Here is a 27,818-nt window from a genome sequence, read left to right as displayed (position 1 = left end):
ACAGGTAAAGCCACTAGGAGTCCATTTACCTGTTAGGGGGGTCCCTGGGCTCGGGGCCAAGACTCATCGGGCAAATGTGATGAGGGTTTGGTTAATCGTTAAGGGGTACACCGTGTAGGTGCTTGTTAAATTTAGCACTAATCGGACCACAGGTAAAGCCACTAGGAGTCCATTTAGGGGGGTCCCTGGGCTCGGGGCCAAGACTCATCGGGCAAATGTGATGAGGGTTTGGTTAATCGTTAAGGGGTACACCCTGCAGGTGCTTGTTAAATTTAGCACTAATCGAACCACAGGTAAAGCCACCAGGAGTCCATTTACCTGTTAGGGGGGTCCCTGGGCCCGGGGCCAAGACTCATCGGGCAAATGTGATGAGGGTTTGGTTAATCGTTAAGGGGTACACCCTGCAGGTGCTTGTTAAATTTAGCACTAATCGGACCACAGGTAAAGCCACTAGGAGTCCATTTACCTGTTAGGGGGGTCCCTGGGCCCGGGGCCAAGACTCATCGGGCAAATGTGATGAGGGTTTGGTTAATCGTTAAGGGGTACACCCTGCAGGTGCTTGTTAAATTTAGCACTAATCGGACCACAGGTAAAGCCACTAGGAGTCCATTTACCTGTTAGGGGGGTCCCTGGGCCCGGGGCCAAGACTCATCGGGCAAATGTGATGAGGGTTTGGTTAATCGTTAAGGGGTGCACCGTGCAGGTGCCTGTTAAATTTAGCACCAATCGGACCACAGGTAAAGCCACTAGGAGTCCATTTACCTGTTAGGGGGTTCCCTGGGCTCGGGGCCAAGACTCATCGGGCAAATGTGATGAGGGTTTGGTTAATCGTTAAGGGGTACACCCTGCAGGTGCCTGTTAAATTTAGCACCAATCGGACCACAGGTAAAGCCACTAGGAGTCCATTTACCTGTTAGGGGGTTCCCTGGGCTCGGGGCCAAGACTCATCGGGCAAATGTGATGAGGGTTTGGTTAATCGTTAAGGGGTACACCGTGTAGGTGCTTGTTAAATTTAGCACTAATCGGACCACAGGTAAAGCCACTAGGAGTCCATTTACCTGTTAGGGGGGTCCCTGGGCTCGGGGCCAAGACTCATCGGGCAAATGTGATGAGGGTTTGGTTAATCGTTAAGGGGTACACCGTGCAGGTGCCTGTTGAATTTAGCACTAATCGGACCACAGGTAAAGCCACTAGGAGTCCATTTACCTGTTAGGGGGGTCCCTGGGCTCGGGGCCAAGACTCATCGGGCAAATGTGATGAGGGTTTGGTTAATCGTTAAGGGGTACACCGTGTAGGTGCTTGTTAAATTTAGCACTAATCGGACCACAGGTAAAGCCACTAGGAGTCCATTTACCTGTTAGGGGGGTCCCTGGGCTCGGGGCCAAGACTCATCGGGCAAATGTGATGAGGGTTTGGTTAATCGTTAAGGGGTACACCGTGTAGGTGCTTGTTAAATTTAGCACTAATCGGACCACAGGTAAAGCCACTAGGAGTCCATTTAGGGGGGTCCCTGGGCTCGGGGCCAAGACTCATCGGGCAAATGTGATGAGGGTTTGGTTAATCGTTAAGGGGTACACCCTGCAGGTGCTTGTTAAATTTAGCACTAATCGAACCACAGGTAAAGCCACCAGGAGTCCATTTACCTGTTAGGGGGGTCCCTGGGCCCGGGGCCAAGACTCATCGGGCAAATGTGATGAGGGTTTGGTTAATCGTTAAGGGGTACACCCTGCAGGTGCTTGTTAAATTTAGCACTAATCGGACCACAGGTAAAGCCACTAGGAGTCCATTTACCTGTTAGGGGGGTCCCTGGGCCCGGGGCCAAGACTCATCGGGCAAATGTGATGAGGGTTTGGTTAATCGTTAAGGGGTACACCCTGCAGGTGCTTGTTAAATTTAGCACTAATCGGACCACAGGTAAAGCCACTAGGAGTCCATTTACCTGTTAGGGGGGTCCCTGGGCCCGGGGCCAAGACTCATCGGGCAAATGTGATGAGGGTTTGGTTAATCGTTAAGGGGTACACCCTGCAGGTGCTTGTTAAATTTAGCACCAATCGGACCACAGGTAAAGCCACCAGGAGTCCATTTACCTGTTAGGGGGGGTCCCGGGGCCAAGGCTCATCGGGCAAATGTGATGAGGGTTTGGTTAATCGTTAAGGGGTACACCTTTGGTTACGCCCAATTCAGAACAAAACATCGAAAACGGTGGCCGAAGTGACAAAAAATATATTCTGTGAGTTCGGCAACCCGCAATACGTACAGACCGATAATGGAACGGAATTCAAAGGAGAGTTTGATTCATTTTTGAAGACTGCAAAAATAAAGCATATATTTGGTTCGCCTAGGCATCCCCAATCACAAGGAAAAGTAATGATTATATTTTGATTGAAAAAATTGGGAAGTAGTTTTTGTATTACAAATTTAACAATGTTTTTACCGTTCTTTACAGTCCGAAAGATCACATGGGAGCTGGAAGAAGATGCTTCGGTACCTACTCGGGAGAGATGATGAGACAAATTGGGTTGCGCACATTCCTGAGCTCCAGAGAATTATGAATCAACGATTACATAAAGCATTTTGTATGTAATTAGGGTATTCTGCCTACCTTTGTTAGAAACCTTATTGTTATCCTAGGTATCATAATAATAGCCCTACTCCTCTGTTATTTCTAAACTGCAAATTTGCAGTATAGAAGATACTACACCTTAATATCTACCGCGCTGGAACCGGGTGTATTGTACCTTTTCAAATTTTAGGGGTCCAAAGATAGATATACCCCTTGGCAATAAGCTTCATGCGGTATTGTCATCACCTGTCTCCATCTGGGCAGGGTGATGTGAAATAGGCATTATGGAACTCGTTCTTGCTCTATAATCTACACTTTTTAATGATTTTTGTATGTGTATGAAACTTGTCAGGAATATGTACCCTATTACAATTTTGTGATCTGAACATGACTCACTCACTGGCCGAAGGGTATTCGTTACGTATGTCTGGTTTAACCAGGCTTTTCCTATCAATTCATCTGCTATGAAAATAAAATACTAATTTTCTTTTTCAGCCGATAAGATGACTCCTTTCGAAGTATTTTTTGCCAGGAAGCACAATCAAGGTGAAGGCCTTCAAAATGGTCAGATGACGAAAGCAGACTCCGTAGATGAAGAAAATACTTCAGATGTGGCTTCTTCAAATGTGAATACAGTAAAACCCCTTGCATGAATACCTCCCTATAGTGAACACCTCCTATAATGAACACCCTATGTGTGGTCCCAAAACCTAAAATACATGCATCAGTACTTATGCGTTAACACAGTCATAGAGGCAGTATTACATCAAGATCATGACCTACCTATAGTGGACAGTGAGCACTTTTTCTAGTAGAGATGGTCCGTTATGGTATGTGCCAACCTGGCTATTTAGTCACTTCGATCACACATTCTGCTCAGGTGTTGTACCAAACTATCTCTCTAAACTACTTGGATAATTGATGCGATAAGTTATCCTACTTGAATGAAAGTGTATTGCAGTCATGATTTAGATCAATTTAGTGTTTGGCTGTGTAGTTGTGGATTCATAGGAACATACCTGGTGTCGTCCCATGTCACATCATTACCTAACCCTCCCCATAGTGAACACTTTGCTTGGTCCCGATGGCGTTCACTATACAGAGGCTTTACTCTACTTCAGATGTGACTAGTAATAATACATGTTGATGATGTGTTATATAACACATGAAACTTTTGTACTTTAAAATTTCAAGCTCACTGCCTGGGAGAATGAATCCGCTTCAAAGCGAAAAGCAGCTGAAGCACTTTCAACTGTATATAATGCTGCAATGGTCAAGGGACATAAGAATAGATACCCTTGTTCCCAGTATGAACCTGGACACCGTGTTTTGGTGAATGTAAGTACTTGTTAAATCTGCATTCTTTCATCCAGTGTGGAAATAAAGCTTGAAATGCTTTTATCTTCCATTTATACACATTGTGTATTCAATAAACATTACTGGCTTAGGGGTATTGCCATCTGTCAGGAAGAGAATGCTCCTGCTCTAAAGTCTACTTCTGTTTTGAACCAATTTTCTGATTACATGGTAGGTGAATAATGGATGGAAGATGTGCTGTATTGTTTTTACTCGTGTAGATTATCCAAGATAGCCGCCACAGCTATATTTATAGAGCCTTCATAGTGTAGCTCTAGTTACATTTTATGTACAATTATTAAAGAATTTACCAATTTTCAACCCCCTCCCTATATTTTACAAACTTCCAAAAAATCTGCTTCCCCTAGTACGTGCAATGAGTTCTAAATCAGTTTATCATTATCAGGCAACAGCAATGAAAAAGACAAAACTTTATAGTAAGACTGGGCCAAAGTGCCATAAAGGAGTCATCCTAAAGGTCGGTAAAATGGGAAGAAAGTACCAAGTCCTGGTCAAAGATTCTCTGTTGTGGGTGGATATTAGTATGCTGACATCCCTGACAAGGATGAAGCAAAAGAAGCTTTTAGGAACTAAATGTAAGTACTAACGGAATTAACTGTTTCCAAAAGTGCACTGATTCATTAGAATTATTCACACTTGCATAAAAGAGGTTTTACTGTAATTACTGATGAATGATGTTGTTTTATTCTATGACAGCTCCTCTAAATAGATATTGTATGTGTGTTTCCAAGTGCAAGAAGACAAGGGCACCGAAGTGTGAAAACTATATGCACAGAGACTGCTGCAAGAGTGCAGGAAAAAAGTGTGCTCTTCACAATATCCTGTAAGTAATCATCCGATTGATTGATTTGTAGATAGATGAAATTTATCTGAAATTTATCTCAAGTGAGTGGTGAGAATTATATATATATATATATGGTGTATCTGCACATATTCTGTCTTTTATAACACGTTCTCAATATACTGGTAATATAGTTAGATTTTATGATGGCTTATATGATGGATTTAATGGTATATACAACTATGAAAGTGTATTTAATTGAGAATGGTTTTCCATTTTAGGGGTGATGAAACCATTTCTACTGAAACCAGGCACATCATGGATCGCGTTGTTGGTGAGGTAGAGCATTTTTTTGTGAATTCTGTCAAATCAATCCTATCGGATCTTTTCATTTGAAATCTTCATTTAGAGTACCAGGTCTATTTAAGGACTTGAATTGTTGTGTTAATGAATATACATAATAGGAGGCTAAACTTTGCCATAATTTTTCAGTTTAAGATGCTAATTCGTAAGTATTTTTTGGCTCACACCAAATCATGTGTATACAAGTGACGCATGCACATGGTTTCTGTTTTGATTTTCACACCTTTTAATTTAATGTGAGTGGTCTAAATAAATTCGAAAATAACAGTTGGTATTATTTGTCAAAGGGTATATATATATATTTACATCTTGGTGTATGTGCACATATTCTGCCTTTTATAACACGCTATCAATGTGAAACACATGTATTTACTTTAATCTCTGCAGGTGCTTTAGCGTATGTGTCTGTGTGTCTGGAAGACACATGGACCAGTACACTATTGATATCTTAACAAATCATATATCATATTCTTTGATTATCCCGTGATCAGTTTACGGTCTAGGTATTGTGTCATTGCTTTTTAGCCAACTAGTCCCAGCGGGCTATGAAGGTTCAGTTTGTCGGTCCGTAGACAGAATCCAGTTATTTAAGGAAGTTTTACAGATGCTGCGGTAGACAGTTGATAGTTAAGCACTTCAAACCAGCTCCCAAGTGGGCAAAGTGGGCCTGCACCCCTAGTCTTAGTGTATTTTTCTAATTCTGCTACACTATGCTTTTATGCTATGTATGTAGTGAAATAATCATGTAATATCCATAAAACCCCTGTGTGATCACATTAATTGTATCGTTTTTCTTTAACATTCCAGTTGAATGCAGACACTCATCATATTGATCAATGTGCGCAACAAATATCTGATAAGATTAAAGCTAGTCACAGGTAAGCCATACTATAAACTATAACTGTAATGGTTTGCAATTTCCACACGTTAATTCATACCAATATCTCATTCCTGAATATTTCAGCTCTGATCAGGGTGACAGCAACGCTCACAAGCAGGGCGTGGAAGGAATGATGACTCTTATTAAGACAGTGAAGTGAGTAGTCATGATGAATGTACAGTCCACCCCGATATCCCGCCCTCCCCGCCTACTGCCAGGTTTTCTCCATGTACATCTCAAAACACCTCCGATATACCGCCATACTCTCTATAGTGTCATACTCTCTATACCGCCAAAATCGTTCTGCACTGATGTGGGCGCAGTATACCAGGGGTTGACATTAGTGGTAAAGCAAAATTATTTTGATATTAGACACTGGTATCAAACTGCCTCAAGCTTTATTGTATTTAATCCGAATGGTCTAAGAGCAGTCAATGCTAAAGAAGGAATCATTTTTACTTACAGAGATGTTTCGCAGCTAGAAGATAAGCAATTAACTTATTTGGTTATGCAGAATGAGTGCTATTTGAGGAATATTTTCCAGGGAAAGGTAGTGTTCTTAAAATAATCATATATACCAGTCATTAGCGATTAATTTTGTGTTCAGGTGTCGTACAAAACTATCTCTCTAAGGTATTATATTAGTCTTCCATGACTGATATGTATCACAGTATTCATTACTTGTAGTCAACAGTAATGCTCATTTTATATATATATACTTTTAGACTAAATGTCGACGCCATGAAGACTACAAGAATGGCGGAAAGAGCAGGCGTAAGTTGAAAATTAAGTACAATAACCAGTAACTAATACCCTGGTAACCAAGTGTTTATGTGCCTTGCTTACTGTATTTCAGGTAACTTGACCTTGCAAGTACCAATCACTTTGTACAGTGATGCGCAATGTGATGTAATAATAAAGGGATTAATGGACATGTTTTGCCCAACTGATACGAAGGTTTGTATATACCGGTAAAGCTTTAAGTAATTTACCCTAGTATATCAAGTATTGCGCATGTAACCCACTTAAGTGAGCCATTTCTGTGTAGACAAAATATTTTGGGTTGTTTTAAATATGCTTCAATGCTTGTCTCGCTATGTTCACCAGGGGTTGTTTAATAGTAGATGTTCCATCCTCCCCCGGCAGGGTTCGTACCCGATGGCATTGGCACAAAACCCTGCCACACTAGACCGAGTGCGCAGCTACCAGGCAGCTTAGATGATGACATTATTAGCAAATCAGATATCCCGGGTTTTCCCATTCTTAGTTGTTCCGTGAAATTTACCTCCGCGATTCTACAACAAGCAATCTGATTGGTGCCGTAAGTTTTCGCGTGGCAAAGCTGCACACCCGGTCAAGTGTGGCAGGGGTTTGTGCCGTGTGGCTGAGTGAAGCGATGCCATCGGGTTCGAATCCCTGCTGTGGGAGGATGTAGATGTACCTGCATATATTGCATTTTTAATGTCATTGATTCCTTAATTTGTTCACAGGGGGCATTGAATATTGAAATTGTCTGATTGCTAAGCATTTCAGCAAATGTGCATGTTGTCTCTTAACACTTTGTTAGCCGGACCTCACCAAACTTTTGAATTATATTTTCAGTACATGGATTATGTGTTTCGAGTTTTGTTGCCAGAAACACTGATAAAGATCTATATGGAGGTCCATCAAACATCACATGAACTAGCAGAAGAATGCTTGGCCGATGCTCTTTTGGGAAGTGAAAGTGATGAAGACACTGAAAGCTGATCAATTGCCATATCTATAGTCGTTATTACGAGGTTCCACTGTTACATGATTGAAGTGTATGTTCCATCCATGCTTTTCGTAATTGACTTTGTGTTTTACATAGAGCAAAATATTTTTCATATACGTGGCAATGTACGTTGTATATTATAATTCATTGATACTGAAACAAAGTAATTTTGTATTGGTATATTAAGTATGTTGAACTGTTCTGACAATCACATATCACTGATGTTTTTCATATTCTTTTTTATTGTTTGGTGAAAACGAAAACATTCAAATAATGTACGTAGAGTAGGTATTGGGTTAGGAAAATTTTATCAACAAAACAAACGTCCGTTGTGTTTTGTCTTTTATAAGCTTCGAGAGAACTAAGTATCAGTGGATAGAAAGAGGTACATGTATATAATATTCCTGTGTATATATTTTTTAATGTCAACGCAGAGGGATGTAAAATTAGAATCTTGTAAAATTGACATGTTCATTTTAAAAGAGATTATACATATGGTTATTATATTAATTTGGTCCTTTAGATGTAATATGCATTTGTATGTTTACTGATATATTTTATATGATAATAGAGCATAATTCAGACACATACATAGATGTACTGGCCATATCTTTTATCCTATTTTTATCAAATGTCAAAATGCTCAATAACATGTTAAATCAGTTCATACTTATAACTACATATCTAGCTCTGTTTTCGAATAGATCTGAAGTTAACTAGTCTACATATCATATAACTCAATAAAAAGTCTAATTCATTTAGGCTTAGATGCATGAAATCAAAATATTTGATATGCGTAGTATGAAAACTTGGGCCTAGTCAAATGTTTACACTAAATTTGGCTAAATGAAATAGATTAAAATACTTACCTGTAAATATCAGCGAATAGAAAGAGTAATATATATAAAATTAATGTGTATATGTATCGAGAGTTTTAAAATCTGAATAACTTTCTGAGTCACTGCGACTATATATCTACCCTTGGGCTAGCTGGTGTCAGATGGCCTAATATTTAATTAAATACAAACTATTCGTGCAATCAATCGCTATTACTCGTCGATTACTGCACGCTATTACTACCTTGTTTGAGTGTATCGTCAAACCGCCAGATTTTATAATATTGATAATTGATAAGTTTGTTTAATGATAATAGTGATAAATATCAATTGAGCAAGATGGTAGACACACAGGTGCTCACAGTAATTCACAGTTTTAATTCGACTGATTTTCCTGAAAATTGAGACAAAACAACGTGTTTGCCGATAAATAATCAAAGTAAAATAAAGTCTGCCTTTCCGTCTGCCATCTAAACTTCGCATCAATGAAAAACTGATATTATCAGATTGATACATGCATTTACAATAAAGAATATATGTGAAATTAAGTGTTGCTAAATATTTGTAATATGCTCACACTATACATGCTACGTTTCACAAGTACGATCGTCTTTCCAGTATGCATAGCAATTTAGTTATTTTTTGAATTACACTACTTATATTTTCTAGACGAATCATTTGTAGTGCATTTATGAATGACATAAATAAAGGTATTTTGTATTAATTAAGTTTGGTTTCAATTGTTTTTATGCCATTCTTTGTAACAAGGCTACGTACGTTGCTGACGAGCAAAGAAGATTGCATACAGATCGTCGCAATTCCTAGATACGATTCCTGTCAATTAAGTTCTCTCTATGTTTGTTGTAAAAAAATACGTTCTGGATCTGGAACTTGGCAATAAGCAAATGAAACATGGTGTATAGACTGCCAAAAGAACTATCGTTTCAAGAGCATCGCCACTAGGAATAATCATCTAGAAATTCGAGGAAAAGCTGTGCGATTTGTTAGGGATAAGTGAATAACTTAAATTTCACAATTTTCAAAGATTGCCCTAGCTACGCTTATAGGGGTAGGAGATAGAAAATATCTATGCACGTTGTATGTATATTCGAAAGAATACCCACAATGAGCTAGTTTTTTTGTAATTTATACATGAAATATCAAATTAACATATAACTGAATAGTGCATGGAGATTTGATACACTAGTTTGTTAGTTATTCGAATCAAATGTTTCGTTGAAAGCACTGGCTTAAAATTATGTTTTTGTTGTTATAATTTTGAATATGAATAAACGGTTGTAGGTAAAAATCCCCTAGGTAAAAATCCCCCAGGTAAAAATCCCCCAGGTAAAAATCCCCAATTATTCAAAGTAGGTAAAAATCCCCCACCTTTTGAATGGAGTCCAAATTAGATACAATTTTAAGGTCAATTTATTCGTATTAATATATTCTATTTATTATTTACCTTATAATTGCGTTACATAGAAATATCATGTATAGCAGTTATCGCATTTCAATGAAAAATACAAAATTAGAAGTTAATTAATTCACAAAATCGCATCACATTAAAAATTACAAATTGGTTGTTCATTAATACTGTATCGCACAAAATATAAGTTAAAAAGAAAACAATCGCACAGTTCAAACATATTATGATTTTAATTTTCAAAAAGCACTCTAAATTAAAAGTTTATTTATAATGCACAGCTTAAATAATATATCACAAGTTAAAAATGGCTCATCAAATAGGTAAAAGATATTACATTTTGAAGTTTAAAAAGTATTACAAATTAGAAGTTAATTAATGTACAAAATCGCATCACATTGTAAATCACATCGCACAGTACTGCATCGCGCAAAATATAAGTTAAAAAGAGATCATCGCACAGTTCAGTTTTATTTTCAAAAAGTACGCCAAGTTAAAAGTTACTTTAGTTAACGTTTATCAATTCTAATTTCCAAGCGGAATGTTATGACCCACACCACGCAGGAAATCGGCCATATTCAAATGTCCATCATTGTATTGTCGACACAGTATTTGTAATCGTTCGTGTAACGGACGATGGATGTTGCTAACCCGTCGTTGTGGAACTCCACCGATGGCGTTTTCCATTATCTTGGTGCTTGTGACACTCTGTTCCATTTGAATGGTACGGATGGCGCGCCATATAGAAGGGTGTTTGTGCCCAATCAAATTGCGGAATCTGTTGTTCCATCCGTCTGAAACATTATTAGTTTTGGGGTCAGAGTTTAAAGTTGCTCGATTTACGTTCCATCTCTCGGGTGCGAATCTCGGAGCAATTCTCCGTATTATGTGTCGATTCTCTTCTCCGATTCTTCTTTCCCTATATGTTCCATTAACATATGTCGCATCGAAGTAGTTAATAAGAGGATCACAACCATCTGGGGCAACATCTCGTAGATGTTGCATTCCCGCCACAACATCCGCAGTGGGAAGAAATGCCAAACCATCAAGCCCACAGAATAACTTGAAATCGTCCTCATTCTGATACCTGAATACATAAGAGTAAATGAGTCAACAACAATTTGTACAAAATCATTCAATTATTTTAAAAATTAAAAAAAGGTCATTTTCTTACCGATTTGCCATCCCGAGCTCTTGTATCTTGCGCCAGGTTGATTGTCTTAGGTGATAAAAACAACCCTGAATCTGCAGTGCATCGCCGAAGACAGCTCTTAACGCGTGATGAACATCTCAAAGTCCACTATAACTGTATCGGGATCAATACCATCGACATTTTCACTGATGGCATTGAACAAATCCTCGTATGTACCTTCTGACTTCCGCTGTAAGAATGTGTACACTAAAGGAACTGTTATATTGTCAACCAAAGGAGCATGGATGACATACACCTGAGAAAAAAGCGGTGGTGCCATCGCAAAGTTCACAAAGGATATTGGTGAGGAATTAAAAACTTGAAAGCAGCAAGCGGAAAACAGTTCGATTTAAATTTGTCGTAATTCAAAGTAAGCATAGGCAAAGAGCTAACGGTTGTAGTTAAAAGCCCCCTCTGTAAAAATTCTCTAGGTAAAAATCCCCAAATATTCAAAGTAGGTAAAATTCCCCACTTTTCAATGATGTTCAAGAACATTTCAAAGCAAAATGTTTCTGAAATTTTATTCATTTGCAATGAGATTGAAATATGTTTGAACTGCGCAATGAAATCTTTCGTTGGGGTGAATTAGTTAACTCTTAGAATAAGATAAATTGTTAGAATTGATAAGAATAATGAACTTATTATTCTTTATATCGTACAATTCGAACTGAAATGGTATATTTTTGAACTGTGAAATCGTGTTAACTTGTATTTCAGCTGTGCGATGCCATGAGTTAATAGAAATAATGAACCTTTAATTTGAAATACTTTAGATTCAAGCTAGTGCGATAAATTTTAAATGTGCGATGAACCCTTTCATTAACTGCTATAACTTAAAGTACTAATTTGGTATTAATGAACTGTTAATTTGTTGTAAGTTTTAATGCAATTAGTGTATACTATAGTTTGTACGCTCGTGATATCCTTATGGTTTTCCACGGTAAAATATAAATAAATTGGATATGTGTATCTGAATTAATTTACCTCAAATTGTATCACTTCATTCAAAAGGAGGGGGATTTTTACCTACTCTGAAGAATTGGGGATTTTTACCGCTAACCAGAGCTTACAAGCCATTATACATTGAACCTTATTAAATCTAGATGACCCCGTAATTCCTTCAATTACGTACGTACACAATATGATCACGGAAAGCGTACCAGGTGATAACGAATAATTACTCGGCCACTATATATTGATATTACGAATCGATGTATCTAATTCGGTTATCTAAACTCAGTCTACAATTCTTTAAATCACTAGTTAATTAAAAGGGTTAGGGGTAAAAAAAATCACCTAGTTAAAGATCCCCTATAGGTAATGTCCCCTCGGTGAAAAACCCCAATTCTCCAAAGTAGGTAACCCCCTACATTTTGATTTGGAGTGCAAGTAGATACAATTTTAAGGTCAATTTATTCATATTATTCACGTACTTCTACGAATCTACGAGCAATTATCTGAAATTCAAACCATAGAACCACAGGGGTTCGTATCAGAGTTGTAGATTATGTAAAAACGATAATCTGTTAATGCAATGTCTATAGTATATATAAAATAACTTTATATATTATATTATTTTATATATACTATAGACATTGCATTAACAGATTATCGTTTTATCATTACCTACAACTCTGATACGAACCCCTGTGCATAGTACAGGTGGATCCGTTTCATTTATGATTGTGCACTAAAAAGAACAAATTGCTGCTTATACCATAGCTAGAAATGTCTTCACATTGCTAAAGATCATAAAAACACCTTTTAGCAACAATTCTACTTGACCTCCCTACCATGTCGCCAGGATCGAGGTTCCCAGCGCCTAGTTTTGCCTGTGCACAATTCGAAAGAGCGCTTTGAAAAGGGTACTCCCAAAAACTTGGTGATCTTTCATTGTATTTCCAAGTGACCATTTCATTTGAATAACCAACACTCTCGTAAAACCATCAAAATTGTCAATTTGTTTATGTTCAATATGCTGCAAATGCAATATCTTTTTATTTCTCCAAAAACAACTTGTCATTTCTTCATGTCGATCACGGAGTGGGGTTTATCACGATCTAGGCGCTTTTTTCAGATTAATTTAAAAGACGCATGAATCTTTTCTGCCATGTTTACAGTGATAACCCTTATGGCCTTATCCCCAGTGATCCTGACAAGTAAGTGTTGGTAAACGTTGCATTTTACGGTACTTGATGGGCCAGCCATAGGTTTCTTTGAACTTTTTGGTTGAGTAAATTCTCTACAATTTTTATCTTTTCGAAATTTCAAACCTGAACTCAGTTCACAAAAATTCCCCTGACGTCAATAATCATAATTAGATAAAAATTACACAATATGTTTTTGACAAATATTTATTAATATATGTAATAAAAATGTGCATTTTTTATTAAAATTGTTAGATGGAAGATTGTTAGATGGGAAATTCAATGATTTTAAAGCAGGGCCACATTCAGGCATCGGCTACTGGCAGCTCTAGTTCCTGCATTGATTAAAGTAGGTCTGTAAACGAATTAATACGGTATGGGAGAAAATGGCCTCTATATCCTGCAAGTCTGGTCTGGATTTTTCGCCGATGAGTCAACAGCCGAAACTTCGTAGTTTGATTTTGATAAATTCCGTCGTATAAAATTGTTATGCGAGATCAAATGTAATAAATATAGAATGTGTGAAGGGCTGGGATCACCTGCAATCTCCATTTCCTTAGAAACAAAATCCACATTGGAATCAGATAGATAAAACGAAAATTTCCATACAAAGACTTTATTACTATTCAAGCTTTATTTTCATTTTTCAATCACATATTCAATCTATACATGCCACTTGTAAAAAAAAATAGAAATAAGGCAGTTGGATGATACATGCTGTATACTGCTATATACACATCTACCAGCTACATAACCTCATATTTTAACGTTAACCAGATACTAATTAAAAGTTCATCATTATCATACCAGTCCCCAAATTAATCAGCCATTATAAAGCATCAACCAAGATTACAGTTTGATAATCATTATGTTTATAACTCCAGAGATGTACAAGGAAGTCAATCCAAAGTCAAATTTGGTTAAGTGCTCATAATGATAAGTCAAAGTGATGTTTGAAACATAAATACTCAAGTCACAATCTGTATTTCTAATATGTATTTATAATCAAATCTGCCAAATGTAAGTGATCATCTGGATAAGTCGTCACTTTTATCACAATCCCCTAAGTGTCGAGTTAACCGTGGTTAACTGTTTTAGTTGAATCAACACATCAAAAGGGAGTCCCACCCAACGGTCTTATAATCACTCGATACGGTTCAGATACGGTTCAGAAGAAGAGTTAACAGCGTGATAAGTCTTATTGGTTCCCACTCTGTTTCTCTGTTTGTAGTTTTCTGTCAGTATGCTGCAAGTAGATAAAAAAATGTATGTCAATTATCAAAATTTTATGTGATTTTGTATAAATATGTAATAATGAATACTCATAACTGTTCACAGCATTTCTTCTTTATGCTCGCCAGTTCAGCCATGAATCATCATAACCTGGTAACATATTATCTGCCAATCCATTTACTTATAACCCTAGGAGGCACTGGTGGTCGACTCAATACGAAAACAGCAATCTTCCCTGCTAATAAAAACGTGGACAATACATAAATGTCTATTATGATGGGCGTCACCAGGATTTTTTTGGAGTTCATTTTTAGGAATAGAGGGGGTCTGGGTGTCCTCCCCAGAAAATTTTGTGCAAGCAGGCATGTTCTGGTGCAATCTGAGGCCGATAGATAGACTGGTTCCCGTTTATAGGTAGACTGGTTCCCGTTTACTTTGTCTTTGCATGTATTGATTTTATTTTGCTAATTTAGCAAATGCAAACCATGAGCCGACGTTCGTCGACGTTTGAAAATTCAAAAAAAGGGGGTTCGTTTTAACTACCGAATCCCCCTAGCGACGCCCATGATTACTGATACACACACAGGCCCAGACTGTGGTATTAACTTTAACCCGGGGGCCAACTCAATTAAGAAAAAAATTAATGTGCATGATCACCCAGACAGCATATTTCACAATAACAGATGTACACACTCTCACGAGCAGTTTCCAGCAAAAAATAAATATCTCCTATCTGTCCAGCAAGTAAGTAAGAAATGCTTGTGAAAACCAAGCAATGTGACATGTGACTATATAAGCATCCCAGGGGCAGATCCAGGCTGGGAAAAATGGGGTGGGGGTTCACTTTATATGACAAGGGCATTTTATCGTTGTGAAAAGTGTCCAATCGCACTGAGTGGGGCAGGCGCGACACACCACTAAGCTGCAGACTTTTGTCATATGCTGAGATCATTTGTAGGGTGGAATCTTTTGTAGTGAGATTTTCAAAAGGGCTGGTCCGAAAAGAGGTTGAAACCCTGGATCTGAGCATCCCTCAAAACAAGTAAGACAATCCCGTCCGAAAAACTCCCAGTAATTTACTCTACATACCATACCGGGGTAAGTTGGTAGGCTCCAAAAGTTACGAATAGACACTTGGGCCAGTGTCTATTTCTCAAAGACTTTGGACTGGTTCAACGTCCCTTTGGTTTTGGAGATGATATCGATGATTTTGAATGATAGGACCTAAACATGCAGTAAATTAGGACATGCAAAAAATTAGCCAATTTTGTTGAATAAGACAAGTGACGTGAAAAACATGACAGAGCAGATCTTTACACTGACTTGACACAAAACGATTTTGACCTCAGTATCCTAGGTACTGTCTTTTTATATATAGTACCTAGGATACTGGGGTCAAAATCCTTTTTTCAAGTCCCTGTGGATCTTTTAGTTAAATGTTTAAATTCCGCAGCGGAACCAGGAAGTGACAGCGTAGCGCAGCGCACCTAGAGCGGCGCGCAGCGCCGCTCTAGGTGCGCGGCCGCCGCCGTGAAGGTTGAAAATGACACCCTCTAGCGGTTCCTTGTTTGATGTAGTTCCTCGAATGCTACCCCGACATACACTAATACATCCCAAAACATTGCATCATAAACATTCAAAGATTTTTCATTCTAGTAATGACAATCTAATACCGTTTAAGTTGAATTTCTTCACGATGGGTTTCGGTACCCGCGGGTGTTTCCTGTGGTACTTGAATTGCCATATCCTTCCTCATTAACTTCACTAATTCTGTGAACTATTCCATGAAAAATTCTACACGATCTACAATATGTTTGCAATAGAAATTGTCCAATTACACCACTTTCTGCTCTCGACAATGATTAAAGGGTCAAGTGAAAAGTGCCATATGTTGGAATTATTGTGGGCAATTCTTTTTAATTAGCGACTAACGGAATCGAACAGAACTGGATTATCACTGTTCCAGAAGGCACAGAGCCACTCCCAGGCGATTTATGCAGATTCAGTTTCATAGTTGTGGATTTTAATTTTTACTAAGGTGTCGTTAACCATAATTAAAAATTACTCTGAAATGTCTAACTTAACACTGTGAAGAAACTGAATTAGTCTATTTTCTATTATCTTATTCTACTTTTTCTTTTCAATCATTCCATGGTTTTTTGAAGATAGAACCAAAGATCGAACGCTCTTCACAATGTTCTCGGGGATGAAATTAAAAATGTTCTGCTGTTACTTTCTCATACTATTTGTTGTAACCGAGCAGTACATTTTCGGTCACGTTGGTGAATGTTTCACGGCTGAGACGGCTGAAGGTAAATATTACCCCCAGAGAAAACCACATTTTTCCGAAGAAATTATCATCTAGTTATAAGATAATTTATTTGTTTTTTATAGTTTTTATCTTTTATCAGACTTTTATCGTTTAGTCTTGAAAACATATTTGTCTTGTATTAATTTGTTTTGGTTATTGCAGAAATCAAAGAAGATTTCCTCAACACATTGGACAGCGAATATTACGTAACCACTGAGAACGGAACTTGGGTACTGACCACGTGCGTCAAGTGCGAAGAAAATCAATGTTGCAAGTACGTAAGTCAACAACCGCGTTTTATTTACTATTTCTCAACCATCTCCTATTTAAACGATTTTCGGTTTTTCTTATCCCTCGGAGGAACACACAACCACTCGGAACAAAAAGGTCAATTCATGAATTAAACCACGGACAGAATTGTGCTTTTTCAGGAGAGGTTATAGTAAAAGGGAGTATGATGCCGGTATGATAAAGAAAAATGATAGTTGTGAACCAACGCGGATAGAGGCTTGCGGTGAATCTTGCGAGTGTTACACAGTACCGAAGGTTTGCATGACGTTACTCACGAATTAATTGAATTCTTAATCATGAAGCTAATCCGATCTCTATGCGCGCGTAATTAGGGAAATCCCTTAATTAAATGTGATTTTCAGTTTGAATAATCTCGAAATATGGTGGATTTATCTTCCAAGAGTTGATAACATTATAACATTATAACATTATGATGAAATCCGGATTATTAAATATGAAAAAGTTAATTCATCACAAAACCTCTTTTGTTTGTTTATTACTTCGTTAATAATGGTTGTTGGCGTAATGAGTATCAAATTCCAGCAGTCAATAGATGCGCCTGTTCGGATTTCAACTATTCCAACGATTCGTTATCTTATTCCTGGGAAAGATGAAGTTATTCCAAAGTGTGAAAACGGTGTTCGCCTGTATCCCCTATCGGATGGACGTTCCCAAATGCGAGCAGAAATTGTGGAAAGCAATAAAGGTTTTATTAAAAGCCTATTTTGTAGGAAAATGTAGAAATATGTATTCTATAGATACCCGGCACGTTGAACTAGGTTCCACGCATCTTCACCAGTCAAGGCCGGATTCGAACCCACTACGCTAAAGCTGTTCGCTGGGAAGCGAGTTCGGGAGTGATACCGGACCCCTGGCAAGCGAGGATGGGTTCCACGGGTTCTAAGTTTTTATTCTGAATTTTGTATCTGAATCTTGTACCCTGAAACACATACACACATATATACAAGTTTTTCAGTGTTACGTAAATGGATTGCCATATGGAACATATACCAAGCGAACAAAATGTAGACCTATCATTTGCTTTTATACATGTCTGTATGTATAATGTCTGATTTAGTGTAGCTGGGGATTTCCTCGAAACATTCATGAATATTTCTTAGAAATTTTGATTCTATAATGTTAGACATCATTCAAAGGTCATTTTTCAAAAATGCTATTTATCAAATGGAGCATTCCTTTCGTTTTTAAGTATGACGTAGCTTATATTTGGCTAGAAGTCACATAGTCTAGATCAAACGCCGCTTAAAATCACACTCATTTATAATGGATGCACTGCGTGTCAAGTACCAAACAGATAACATCTCGAGCACGCACACGATATTGAATATCACGTGTTTTTCATTTGCAGCAGGATCCCATAGGAGTGATTGCTCAGAAAACGCTCAACAAGTCTTCAATAGCTTCTAAAATCGTTTACAAACCTCGTATTTTCTGAAACCCTCATTTGAACTGACAAATCTTGATAGAAACGTTTGACATTGCCTCATCTGAAACATGGATTTGGTTCATAAAAAATAAGCTGCTCAGCAGCCACTTTTTCATTTATCATTCATACACACATGTGTACTGGTAGGTAAAATATAAAGAATCTATTTTGAATTATTCATCGACAGAACTACAGAAACAGACATGGCTAGTGTCTGCGTTCTTGGAAGAATCGCATTTATACAGTGCAATACAATCAAACTCGGTCACTGAAAGTCTTTCACATAACTTCGGGCATAACTTATATCGTCTCATTTAATTCTGAGTCCCAACTAAGTCTAAGTCATTGTCTTCATAAGTCGTAATTAGTGCACAACGTATTAATCGTCGAAACCATGAAAACATTTGCGAGTTCGAAAAAGCAACTTCCAGTCCTGTTTGAGAAGTGGTTCATTTTTCCAGTGACAATGGCCCATCCTCCCCCGGCATGGATTCGAACCTGATGGCATCCTGAGATTGCCACGGTACAGAAGTGATGCCACCAGGTACGAATCCCTGCCGAGGGAGGATACTATGGACATACATCATGTAATATAAGCCGTAATGTCTACTGTGACATGGCAATTACGAATGTTCTTAAGCGCAAATATCGTCGTAGGCGGTGCGAAGTAGACTTCGTGAAAGAGGTGTTTTTAGGTTGAATAAAGTTAGCTGTGTTTAGTTGTTTACCGAAAAGTTACGACGTATACAACCAATTAAGTAACAATGGAACAAGAAATTACACGTAAAAATTAAGATGAATAGAATATTTAAGTCATTTACAATTGGGCGCCTCTATTTCAATGAAAGCGATGGACAGAAATCATTACTTCAGATTAACTTTTAATTGTGAAATATTTCATCCTGGTTTGTGTGTAAAGAATTTAATATTTTTGAATTCAATTGTTTGAAAAATTGAACAATTAATTATTATTCAGTAATTGTCCTCTTGGCCTAGAACAGAGATGGAGGCCAACACTCAATACTCAATCCAGGCGTTATTATTTGGTTTAGTTGAGGTCGATATAGTCAAAATCTTTATTTCATCAATAACCCAGATGATGAATTAGTAGAAAATAAGAGAGCGCAGGTTGAGAGAGAGTTGAGAGAGCGGGGTTGAAGGCTCTAATGTGGAGAGAGAGAGAGAGAATCGCGTGACAAGCTTTCTGGTGGTGAAGTCAGTGACCTTTTCAGAACAAATGACGCTGATGGTCTTCATCAGATTTCTTAGATTCATCCCATCGCTCATTATATCACCCGACGGAGACAATCGGCATCGTTTTCATCAACATATTGTATCACAAGGAATATTCAATATCGCGTTTCTCCAGAGGTTTTGGTCGTGTAACAAAACCATCTAAATCCTTATAAAATGCATCGATGCGGGATCTTAAACGATTTTCCTCCATTTTTCTGGTTTCTTGTAGTTTACTCATTGCTTGTTTTCTGGCTTGGTCTCTTTCATTGTCGGTTTTACTGTCAATATGTAAACTAGTCTTAAGATGTTGGTATGAGCGACCCCTTGAACCTGCTACACGCGGAGTTTTCCGATCAGCAAGTCGCGCAAATGCAGTTTGGGGGCGTTGTTTTGACTTTTTTTCTTCTTGGCATTTTGATCCGAATATTGCTGTTGTATCCGCTACTTTTTGTCGCACTTTGGGCGTTCTAGTTGGAGGTTTGAACGGTCGGGATGAACGGTATGGTGGCACGAATGCAGATTCAGTGCCATAATCATCTTCGTCGTCTAAAGCTTCGTCGTTGTTGTTTATTTCTCCACTTGGTGGTGATGCGAATGATCTAGACGACTTTGATCTCCTCGATGGGAGTCGGACGCATTCGTCAGGGGTGTAAGCAGTGCTATTCGATGCGGTTAGAGCGCTCAGTGACTTCGCCGTTTTGGCGCGAGCCATTTGCTCCATATGGATACGAGCAATCCGCCATCCACTGGCTTTCCGTTTCGCATGATCTTCCTGAAATTTTCTCTCTCTTTGCTCAGCCTGTAATCGTTCAACAACTCTTCTCATGTCGAAGACACGCTGTGCATCATCTTTCGCCTGTTTGATCATGAATTCCCGGTCGGCTTTCACTCGCAACTTTTCCTTTTCAAATGTATCCAAACAAGTGTCTAACGCATCATCCATACGATCATTTTCAAGATAACGTTCTTCAATATTGGTAGAAACGCGTATCCGTGAAGAAGATTGTTGTTTTCGGGGATTTGTCCACCAGTTCACTTTACCGTGAGAGATAGGCATTTTGATTATTGAAAACTTTCCTTCCCGGTCGATGTCTATCGTGTAACATATATACACTGAACTGAAAAACAAATAAATACTGTACAATACGTCATGAAAAAGGACGATTAGTTCATTATTGAGAAAAAGAATTCACTTGAAAACTAAGCGTCGTGACAGGCTTTAAAATTCATAAATGACACAATCAATTTGTCAAAAACAAACAAAAATTCTAAGGATTTATATATATTATATGAAGGCATTTGCAAATGGATCTTTACGGCAGTTATTCTTGATCGGGTTTTCCTTGGTACAGCTTTTAAATGTAAATAACAATGCATGCGTGAATGTGCAGGCGTCTGAATTTTTCTGAATGAAAGGATCATTTAGAAACGTGTTAATCATCTGTGGATTTATTACGGTTTTGTAATCGGGTTTCAAACTGTGAAGCGGCCCAAATCGGCATAATATACAAATTATCAAACAAAAGTTCCGTGCGCGTATTTGACACACGAGGGTTATAAATGGCTAATGAACAGGTTATATAAAACCAATTGAAAAACATATCGTACTTTATAAAGCACGCCGAAGCAGGAACAATTCAAGATTACTATAAGTATCTTAAATTTGGATGGAAATACCTCGGGCTGAATAAGAAGACACTGAACTTGAATTATTCTGTTTTGGCGAGCGATATCATTGATTAGATTAAAAAACATCGAATCTCTATCCAGTTTTTGGAGAGTTAACAATTCATGTACAATTATGGCCTCTTCAATTTTCAGGCGAAACCCACTGCGGTTTTTAGAATTCACCCAACCTAATACATCAAACAGGAATTTGATACTAGGAGAATAGTTAAATACCAACATAACCATACATACGTATCCACAGGTTTATTTCTAAGACCTTTTTAATTAATGCAGAAAGTCACAAAATATATTCTAAGAGAAAGTCGATACACTGTATTTTGTATATCGTGTTACTTTTTACCGTTAGTTAATCATTTAAAAAGAAAGTAAAACTTTTTCAGATCACCTTACTTCAGTCAGTGAAAATTGATTACATCAACTTACATCGTAAACGGTATAATCACTATCAGCGTGAATCATGATAATCGTTCGCAAATCATGTAAGTAAGACCATTAAGTAATTCAGTGTCGAAAGAATACTAGTTCTTGTCTGTTTAGCTAGAATTACAGCTTATAAGCAATTCATATGAAACCATAGCTTATTAAACAAGAACAACAGTGGGAACCCCATGACGACCCATTCCAGTGAACGAAACGAACAATGGAGTCGTTCATAATTCATAATTCACTCGTCCTGGTCGGGTCAATTCGTCAAAATAAAGTCCATATTTTTGCGTTGTTCTGGGTAATAATGTTATTTTTATATCTGATTGCCTTTTAGTTGATTAAGGCGCCGTGAACGATCAAACAATGGTGGTACAAGCATTGACGCAAACGAACGAGCCTTTCTGAATTCGTTATAGAGAAAGGCTTATTTTGGTGGAATTTGAGCTTCAAACACGGAAAACACTCCCATTCCAGCGTCCTCGAAATATCGTAAATACTATGTAGATCATTATCACAAGATGACAATGACATTTGCGATGTGTAACCCGAACCGTTCCGTGTGCCGAACTGTTCAGCTTATTTCTTTTCTTTTTACGTTATTAGAAAAACGCGCTTTCGAATACAAAAGTTCATAATCGTGAATGCTTATACTTAAAGATTTTCACTAATGAATACGTTCTGCAAAGCGAGCGAATTCGAAATTAGCAGCGAGATTCGTGGAGTTAGATTTCATATTTCACACGGAGAAGAAAACAGTAAATATGAACTGTAATTGAGCGAAGCAGGTCGTTACACTATATTTAGGTCTCAATCGTAATGTGAATAATAGGAACTCGGAATTTGAAGTCTATGGCCCATAACCTTTACCTAATGGAGATTAATGAAGACAACGAAATGAATTACCCTCTAGTCGTCTGGTTTTACCTCATCGATTTGTTCTCATAATGAAGTTTATTTGTGAAGATCACATTTGGCGTTAGAGTCAGCAGGTGAATGTTCTTCATTAATCACAGCACGTGACTAATGGTGTCGACAGTATCTCTTTCACGTGTTCTGGGACGAAGCCTGAAAGAAATTCTGCATTCATTCCGAGCCATTAGGTTCGGGAAGTAACTCGAGAAGTTTCTACTGTTGTTTTGTCAACATCCCGAATCAGTACTCTATACATTGAACCGTGGAAACCATGAGGGTTTAAGACATGTCATTGTTTCAATTTGTTGCTCATTAATTTTGTTGGAGCATTTTAGAAATTGTAAACATAGTGCGTGTTGTTTGTTTCTCCCACATTCCCATCCACAGACGAGTCCTACCCAGAGAACATTCTTGTGACCGCTGTCTGGGTACAAATCAACCATGATTTCCAGCATATTAACCCGCTGGCGCGAATGGGATGCTTTTTAGCTTTTTTGCTTTTTAGATAAATTGGATGACGGATACAAAAAAGAAATTAACTTTTTTCTCCCGTCAAAGTCAAGGGGGAGGGGGTTTGTGAACTTTGTACTTTTGTGGACAAGGGGGATGGGGTCGTTTGGATGTGAACATCCTCATTTTCCTGTAAGCCAGAACAAATCATTAAGTGCATTACATCAAAAATACATCTTTATGTATTTTTGATTACATTGATTACTTCAACTTCGAATGTCACCCTGATATAATTTGCATATTTCGTAATCATATAGATCTACAATGTCATATCGAACAGTTCATAACATTTCATAGCTCTACTACATATTAATAATGATAATAATAATAATAATCATAATCATAATAATAATAATAATAATAATACAATATAACTTATGACTATAGTGTCAATATGTGCTTTAAGGTCGTAATCAACATATGACATTACTCAATATGTTTTCACAATAATTAGCTGTAGTCAGTGCTCATCGATAATTAATTTATGTCTCTCAAACATGTCACTAGTTGTTTGTTTGCGAGTCCTGATGTCTACAACTTGTCTGACACCTAGTTCTCACATTATACTCATGATTCTGTATATAAAGACTATGTAAAGCTATGATAATCATTCTCATTCCGGGATGCAATAAAGATTGTACGTATAAGGTTTAACTGCCTTGTTGTTCCTGATGGATGGAATCCTGTACCGCTGGTGTAAATGCTAGTTCCCCAGCCAGCCTGCCGATACAACAACCAGCCGGTTACAGATGGCGGAGAACCGGGTTTACCTTCACAGATCGACGGTTACACGAATAAGGGGGAAATAGTTGTAATATATATGTCTTCAAGATAATGTATGGTATAACGAACTGTAGTCGAAGGTGTATAATAAATGATTAAGTGAAAGAAAAAAACATTATTTGACATGACCATGTCCAATGTCTTTAATTGCTTTTGTCCGATGGACAATAGGAGGGGCTAGGAGTGGGTATTCTGTGGACATGGGGGAGGGGGTCGAAATTCTGCAATTTTGTGCCGTCTTATATGGACAGCCCCTTATTTTTACAATACGTACGAACGCGTCACGGAAACTTATTTGTAAGAAAACCAGTTTATTCCGACTTAGTTAACTCAGAATAAATCTCGAAAATTACAAGCTCAGAACGACCAACCGATTCCGAATTGGTTGTAGTTAATGATTTATTTTCGATGGTTTGACCATAATCCTCATGACGTCATCTTCAATACTGATATTGCAACAAATGATGACACGTATGCAGAACAAATAGACTTGGGCTTTGGTCTCGGTGACATTTTGAAGAAATAACCTTGGTATCCATAATCCTATCATTGATGTTCGTTTTCAAATCAGCTAGTCGTCTAAGATGAGTTTAAGGAAAACGATTGTCAAACCGCAAAATAACCCAGTTTATGAAAGTAAACATAATATCGCGGGGTTTTCGTATCGAATGGAAACGAAGAAAAACACATATATTCCAAATAACAACTGAAGAAGCTGATTATCTATGTTTTTCTAGCAAACGTTGCATTTTCTATTTTAGGAAAAATTTATGCAAAACAAACATGATCTAATGACTGATTTGAAATCGTAGAAGTAAAGAGAACTGCGTCTGCAATCATTTTTACGTGATTTCTAGGAAAGCTGTCTGAATATAACCTCATTTTTACGCTTAATCTGTAAAAACACAGGATTAACAACGGATCATTTTATCATACAATATTCAAAAGCAAGTCACAGAGTTGCCAGTTAGATATATAGATCAGTTCTGTATTCTAACCGACTTTCTCGCGACGGATATTGGTCGAGAAATTTTCAGAGCGTGGGTGTTTTTCAGATAGTCGGTATAAAATCTGGACGAGCTAACCTTGTCAATCTTTCGTCAATGTGTCGCTGCTTCGACGATGACGTCCACCAGTGAAGTGCTAAAAGGCTGCTTTATTATTCAACGATGAACATACTCCTATAGGTGTTTCAGGATACGATGCTGCCGATTGTGTCTAGCGGTAGGTCTTCTTGGCTTTATGCGTTTTTTGTCTTTGCGTCAAAAACATATAAAAAGAATGATATGCATCCTTTGAATGCATGAATGCGGACTAATTATTCTAAGACAAGTCAATTGGAAAATTACTGACTAACCACTTTAATCTTTGAAAAGTATGTTTTAATGACTTCATTGATTCGAAAAAATAAAAGGCGATTGATGCTATAGGGAGTAGAAAGTATGTACGTAGATCAAAGATAGCCGACATATTTGCCGATGCCCTTAAGAATCAAATTTGTGTTACTCCATTTTTGGATATTCTCCAAATCTGTAGTGAGTTATTCAATGCGCCACCCCCATTGTAGAACGATGGGTGTAAAAATGTGGAGCAATTTTATTTCTCGCAGAAACGAGATATTCGACGTGGTTGTATCATTCCAATTCGTAGTGAGTTCCTTAATTCAGGTTTTAGAAACAGTTTGCATAATCGAAGCTGCGGAATTGAGGCCTGGGGTTGCCAAACAAATCTATTGAAATTTTCGATGAAAAATCCCCAAAATAATTAGTTTCTTTGTATAAGGTCGACAAATACCCAGCTTCATGGCTTCTTTAACTTATATCCGGTTAGTTGAATTACTCACTCTTCCGTGAGCGCATAAGTTGATTCTAGGATATATTTTCTCAATTTGCTTTTTGTACTATGGAGGCTGATAAGGAACATCGTGCATCGTGCATTAAGGATTTAAATCGATTTAAGATTTAATCGTTTTTTTGTGAAACTGAGCCCAGGACAACGAAGGTTTAATGCACTCCAAATAATCTTTTTTTTACAGGTTAGAATGATCATGGATATGAAACGATCCCTGTGGACGTCTACTGTTGTTCTAATGGCTGTATTGACACTTTCCGTTGATGGTAAGATTTTTTTATTCTCTGGGGTCAAAAGGAATAAGTAAATGAATGCGTAGGTGTTCGGATCATTGAAACTGAAATAACTAAACCCCACAGCGCCAAACGAACATGGATGTACATGCATTTAGAATCTGTTTCATCTTTTATTGTCTATCCTATAAGGCATCCATTTGTAATGGAAACCTATTTTAAACGGTGCTCCCGGCTGGGCTATTGAAATATGATGAATTATGCAGTTGAATATCTCTTCTCTAAAATCTCTTTCTGCCAAATTTCATCATGTATATAAGCTTATACCATATTGATAAAACATGAGGTTGCTTTCTGACATTTTTACACGTGAATTTGGATACGTACGTTGGTAGGCGGTTGTTTTGAAATTGGAATCGTGGTGAAATATGAAGAATGTATATTTCAGGTTTCTACATACAGGCCGGAACAATTTCAGAAATTCGTCAGGTAAGTGTTTACAAACTATAACCATATGGAAGCTAATTGTTTGTCGAATTTGAAACGTTAAAATATATTTTCGATTGGCGGCCTGTAAGCTAATATTTTACGAATCGAATTTTACGAATTAGAGTCGAGCTTTCAAACGATCGTCTAAAGCAAAAGAGATATCACATGATGTGACGCATAACAACACAGGGATAATTGAACTGAAGAAGATGCCTCAGCGCAAGGCCATATGGACACATCTCAATATGATGGTGAATAGATTGGTAAGAATATTTATGTGTTATATTGTGTGTTACGCTACTCATAGATAAAGCGCGGTCACTATAAAACGATTTTGTTGCATGCATTATGTAGAAATCTGCAATACGGCAAATGGAAGGTCCAGAATCATTTGACTTCACACAGGATGCGATCAAAAAACAAACGCGTGTAAATCGATACAATGGGGCGGATAATGGACAAACATTAATTAATCCTAATACGGAACACTCACTACGAACATTATCAAATGATCACGAAACGACTGAAACAAATCAATTTCCAACAGAATCGAAGGAATCGGTCGGTCAACACCGCTCGTCGGAGGCGATTGAAAATCAGGGCGGACAATATCAGGATGTAATTTACGACGATGTTTGTAAAAGTATCGAAAACTTCGAAATTATCACTGAAGGGATAAACGTTAATCAGGAACGAGTTATCGTTCGTCCAAAGACAAGAACATGGACATCGACTTGTCGCCAGGGACAAAAGCCTTGTAGTTCCAGTAAGTAGAACTGAGGATTATATTTGTCTTTCCATATTTCCAGTATATGCTAATATACTTAAGCATATATTACATTACTGATTCTTCTTGCTTTTTTGTTACAGAAGCGGGTTCGCGGTGCATGCAGAAAAAAGGCTGGACTCTGGTTGAAGCTCGAGCTTATGATGATTATGCAAATTCATTCACTCCTCAATGGATTGAAATAAACATATCCTGTAATTGTGCCGTACCTATAAACTTTTTACGTAAATAGAAAATATGCTTCTGGGTAAATGAAAACGGGAAAAGTGGATTAAATATATGGATTATATGTGGATTAT

General features: G+C 37.7%; 2 protein-coding genes and 1 long non-coding RNA gene across 5 annotated transcripts; 2 read left to right on the top strand and 1 right to left on the bottom strand.

The window, feature by feature from the left end:
* The first annotated feature begins 2,950 nt into the window (after positions 1-2,950).
* Positions 2,951-9,262, top strand: LOC141898740 (uncharacterized). The gene is made up of 12 exons (XM_074784849.1): positions 2,951-2,984; positions 3,059-3,198; positions 3,758-3,901; positions 4,326-4,515; positions 4,650-4,763; positions 5,003-5,055; positions 5,892-5,962; positions 6,049-6,120; positions 6,430-6,514; positions 6,690-6,738; positions 6,821-6,921; positions 7,567-9,262. The coding sequence occupies exons 1-12, from the start codon at positions 2,951-2,953 to the stop codon at positions 7,711-7,713; spliced, it is 1,200 nt and encodes a 399-aa protein (XP_074640950.1). The 3' UTR covers positions 7,714-9,262.
* A 4,689-nt stretch (positions 9,263-13,951) lies between these two features.
* LOC141912775 (uncharacterized) lies at positions 13,952-16,032 on the bottom strand. Of its 3 annotated transcripts, none has more exons than XR_012620192.1 (4): positions 15,936-16,032; positions 15,644-15,778; positions 14,651-14,792; positions 13,952-14,567 (listed from the first exon to the last, which is right to left on the bottom strand). It is a non-coding gene; the product is annotated as an uncharacterized LOC141912775 (long non-coding RNA). The 3 variants fall into 3 exon arrangements; XR_012620194.1 differs by having other exon boundaries at positions 14,651-14,789; XR_012620193.1 differs by lacking the exon at positions 15,936-16,032 and adding an exon at positions 15,872-15,890.
* Positions 16,033-25,351: 9,319 nt separating this feature from the next.
* Positions 25,352-27,411, top strand: LOC141898660 (uncharacterized). The gene is made up of 6 exons (XM_074784725.1): positions 25,352-25,383; positions 26,195-26,276; positions 26,692-26,732; positions 26,855-26,995; positions 27,087-27,350; positions 27,406-27,411. The coding sequence occupies exons 2-6, from the start codon at positions 26,201-26,203 to the stop codon at positions 27,409-27,411; spliced, it is 528 nt and encodes a 175-aa protein (XP_074640826.1). The 5' UTR covers positions 25,352-25,383; positions 26,195-26,200.
* The last annotated feature ends 407 nt before the right edge of the window (positions 27,412-27,818 follow it).

The sequence above is a fragment of the Tubulanus polymorphus genome, chromosome 1, assembly GCF_964204645.1.
Source record: "Tubulanus polymorphus chromosome 1, tnTubPoly1.2, whole genome shotgun sequence".
Lineage (NCBI taxonomy): Eukaryota > Metazoa > Nemertea > Palaeonemertea > Tubulaniformes > Tubulanidae > Tubulanus > Tubulanus polymorphus.
Note: the sequence above shows the minus strand (reverse complement) of the source record. Positions and strands in the feature narration are given on the sequence as shown.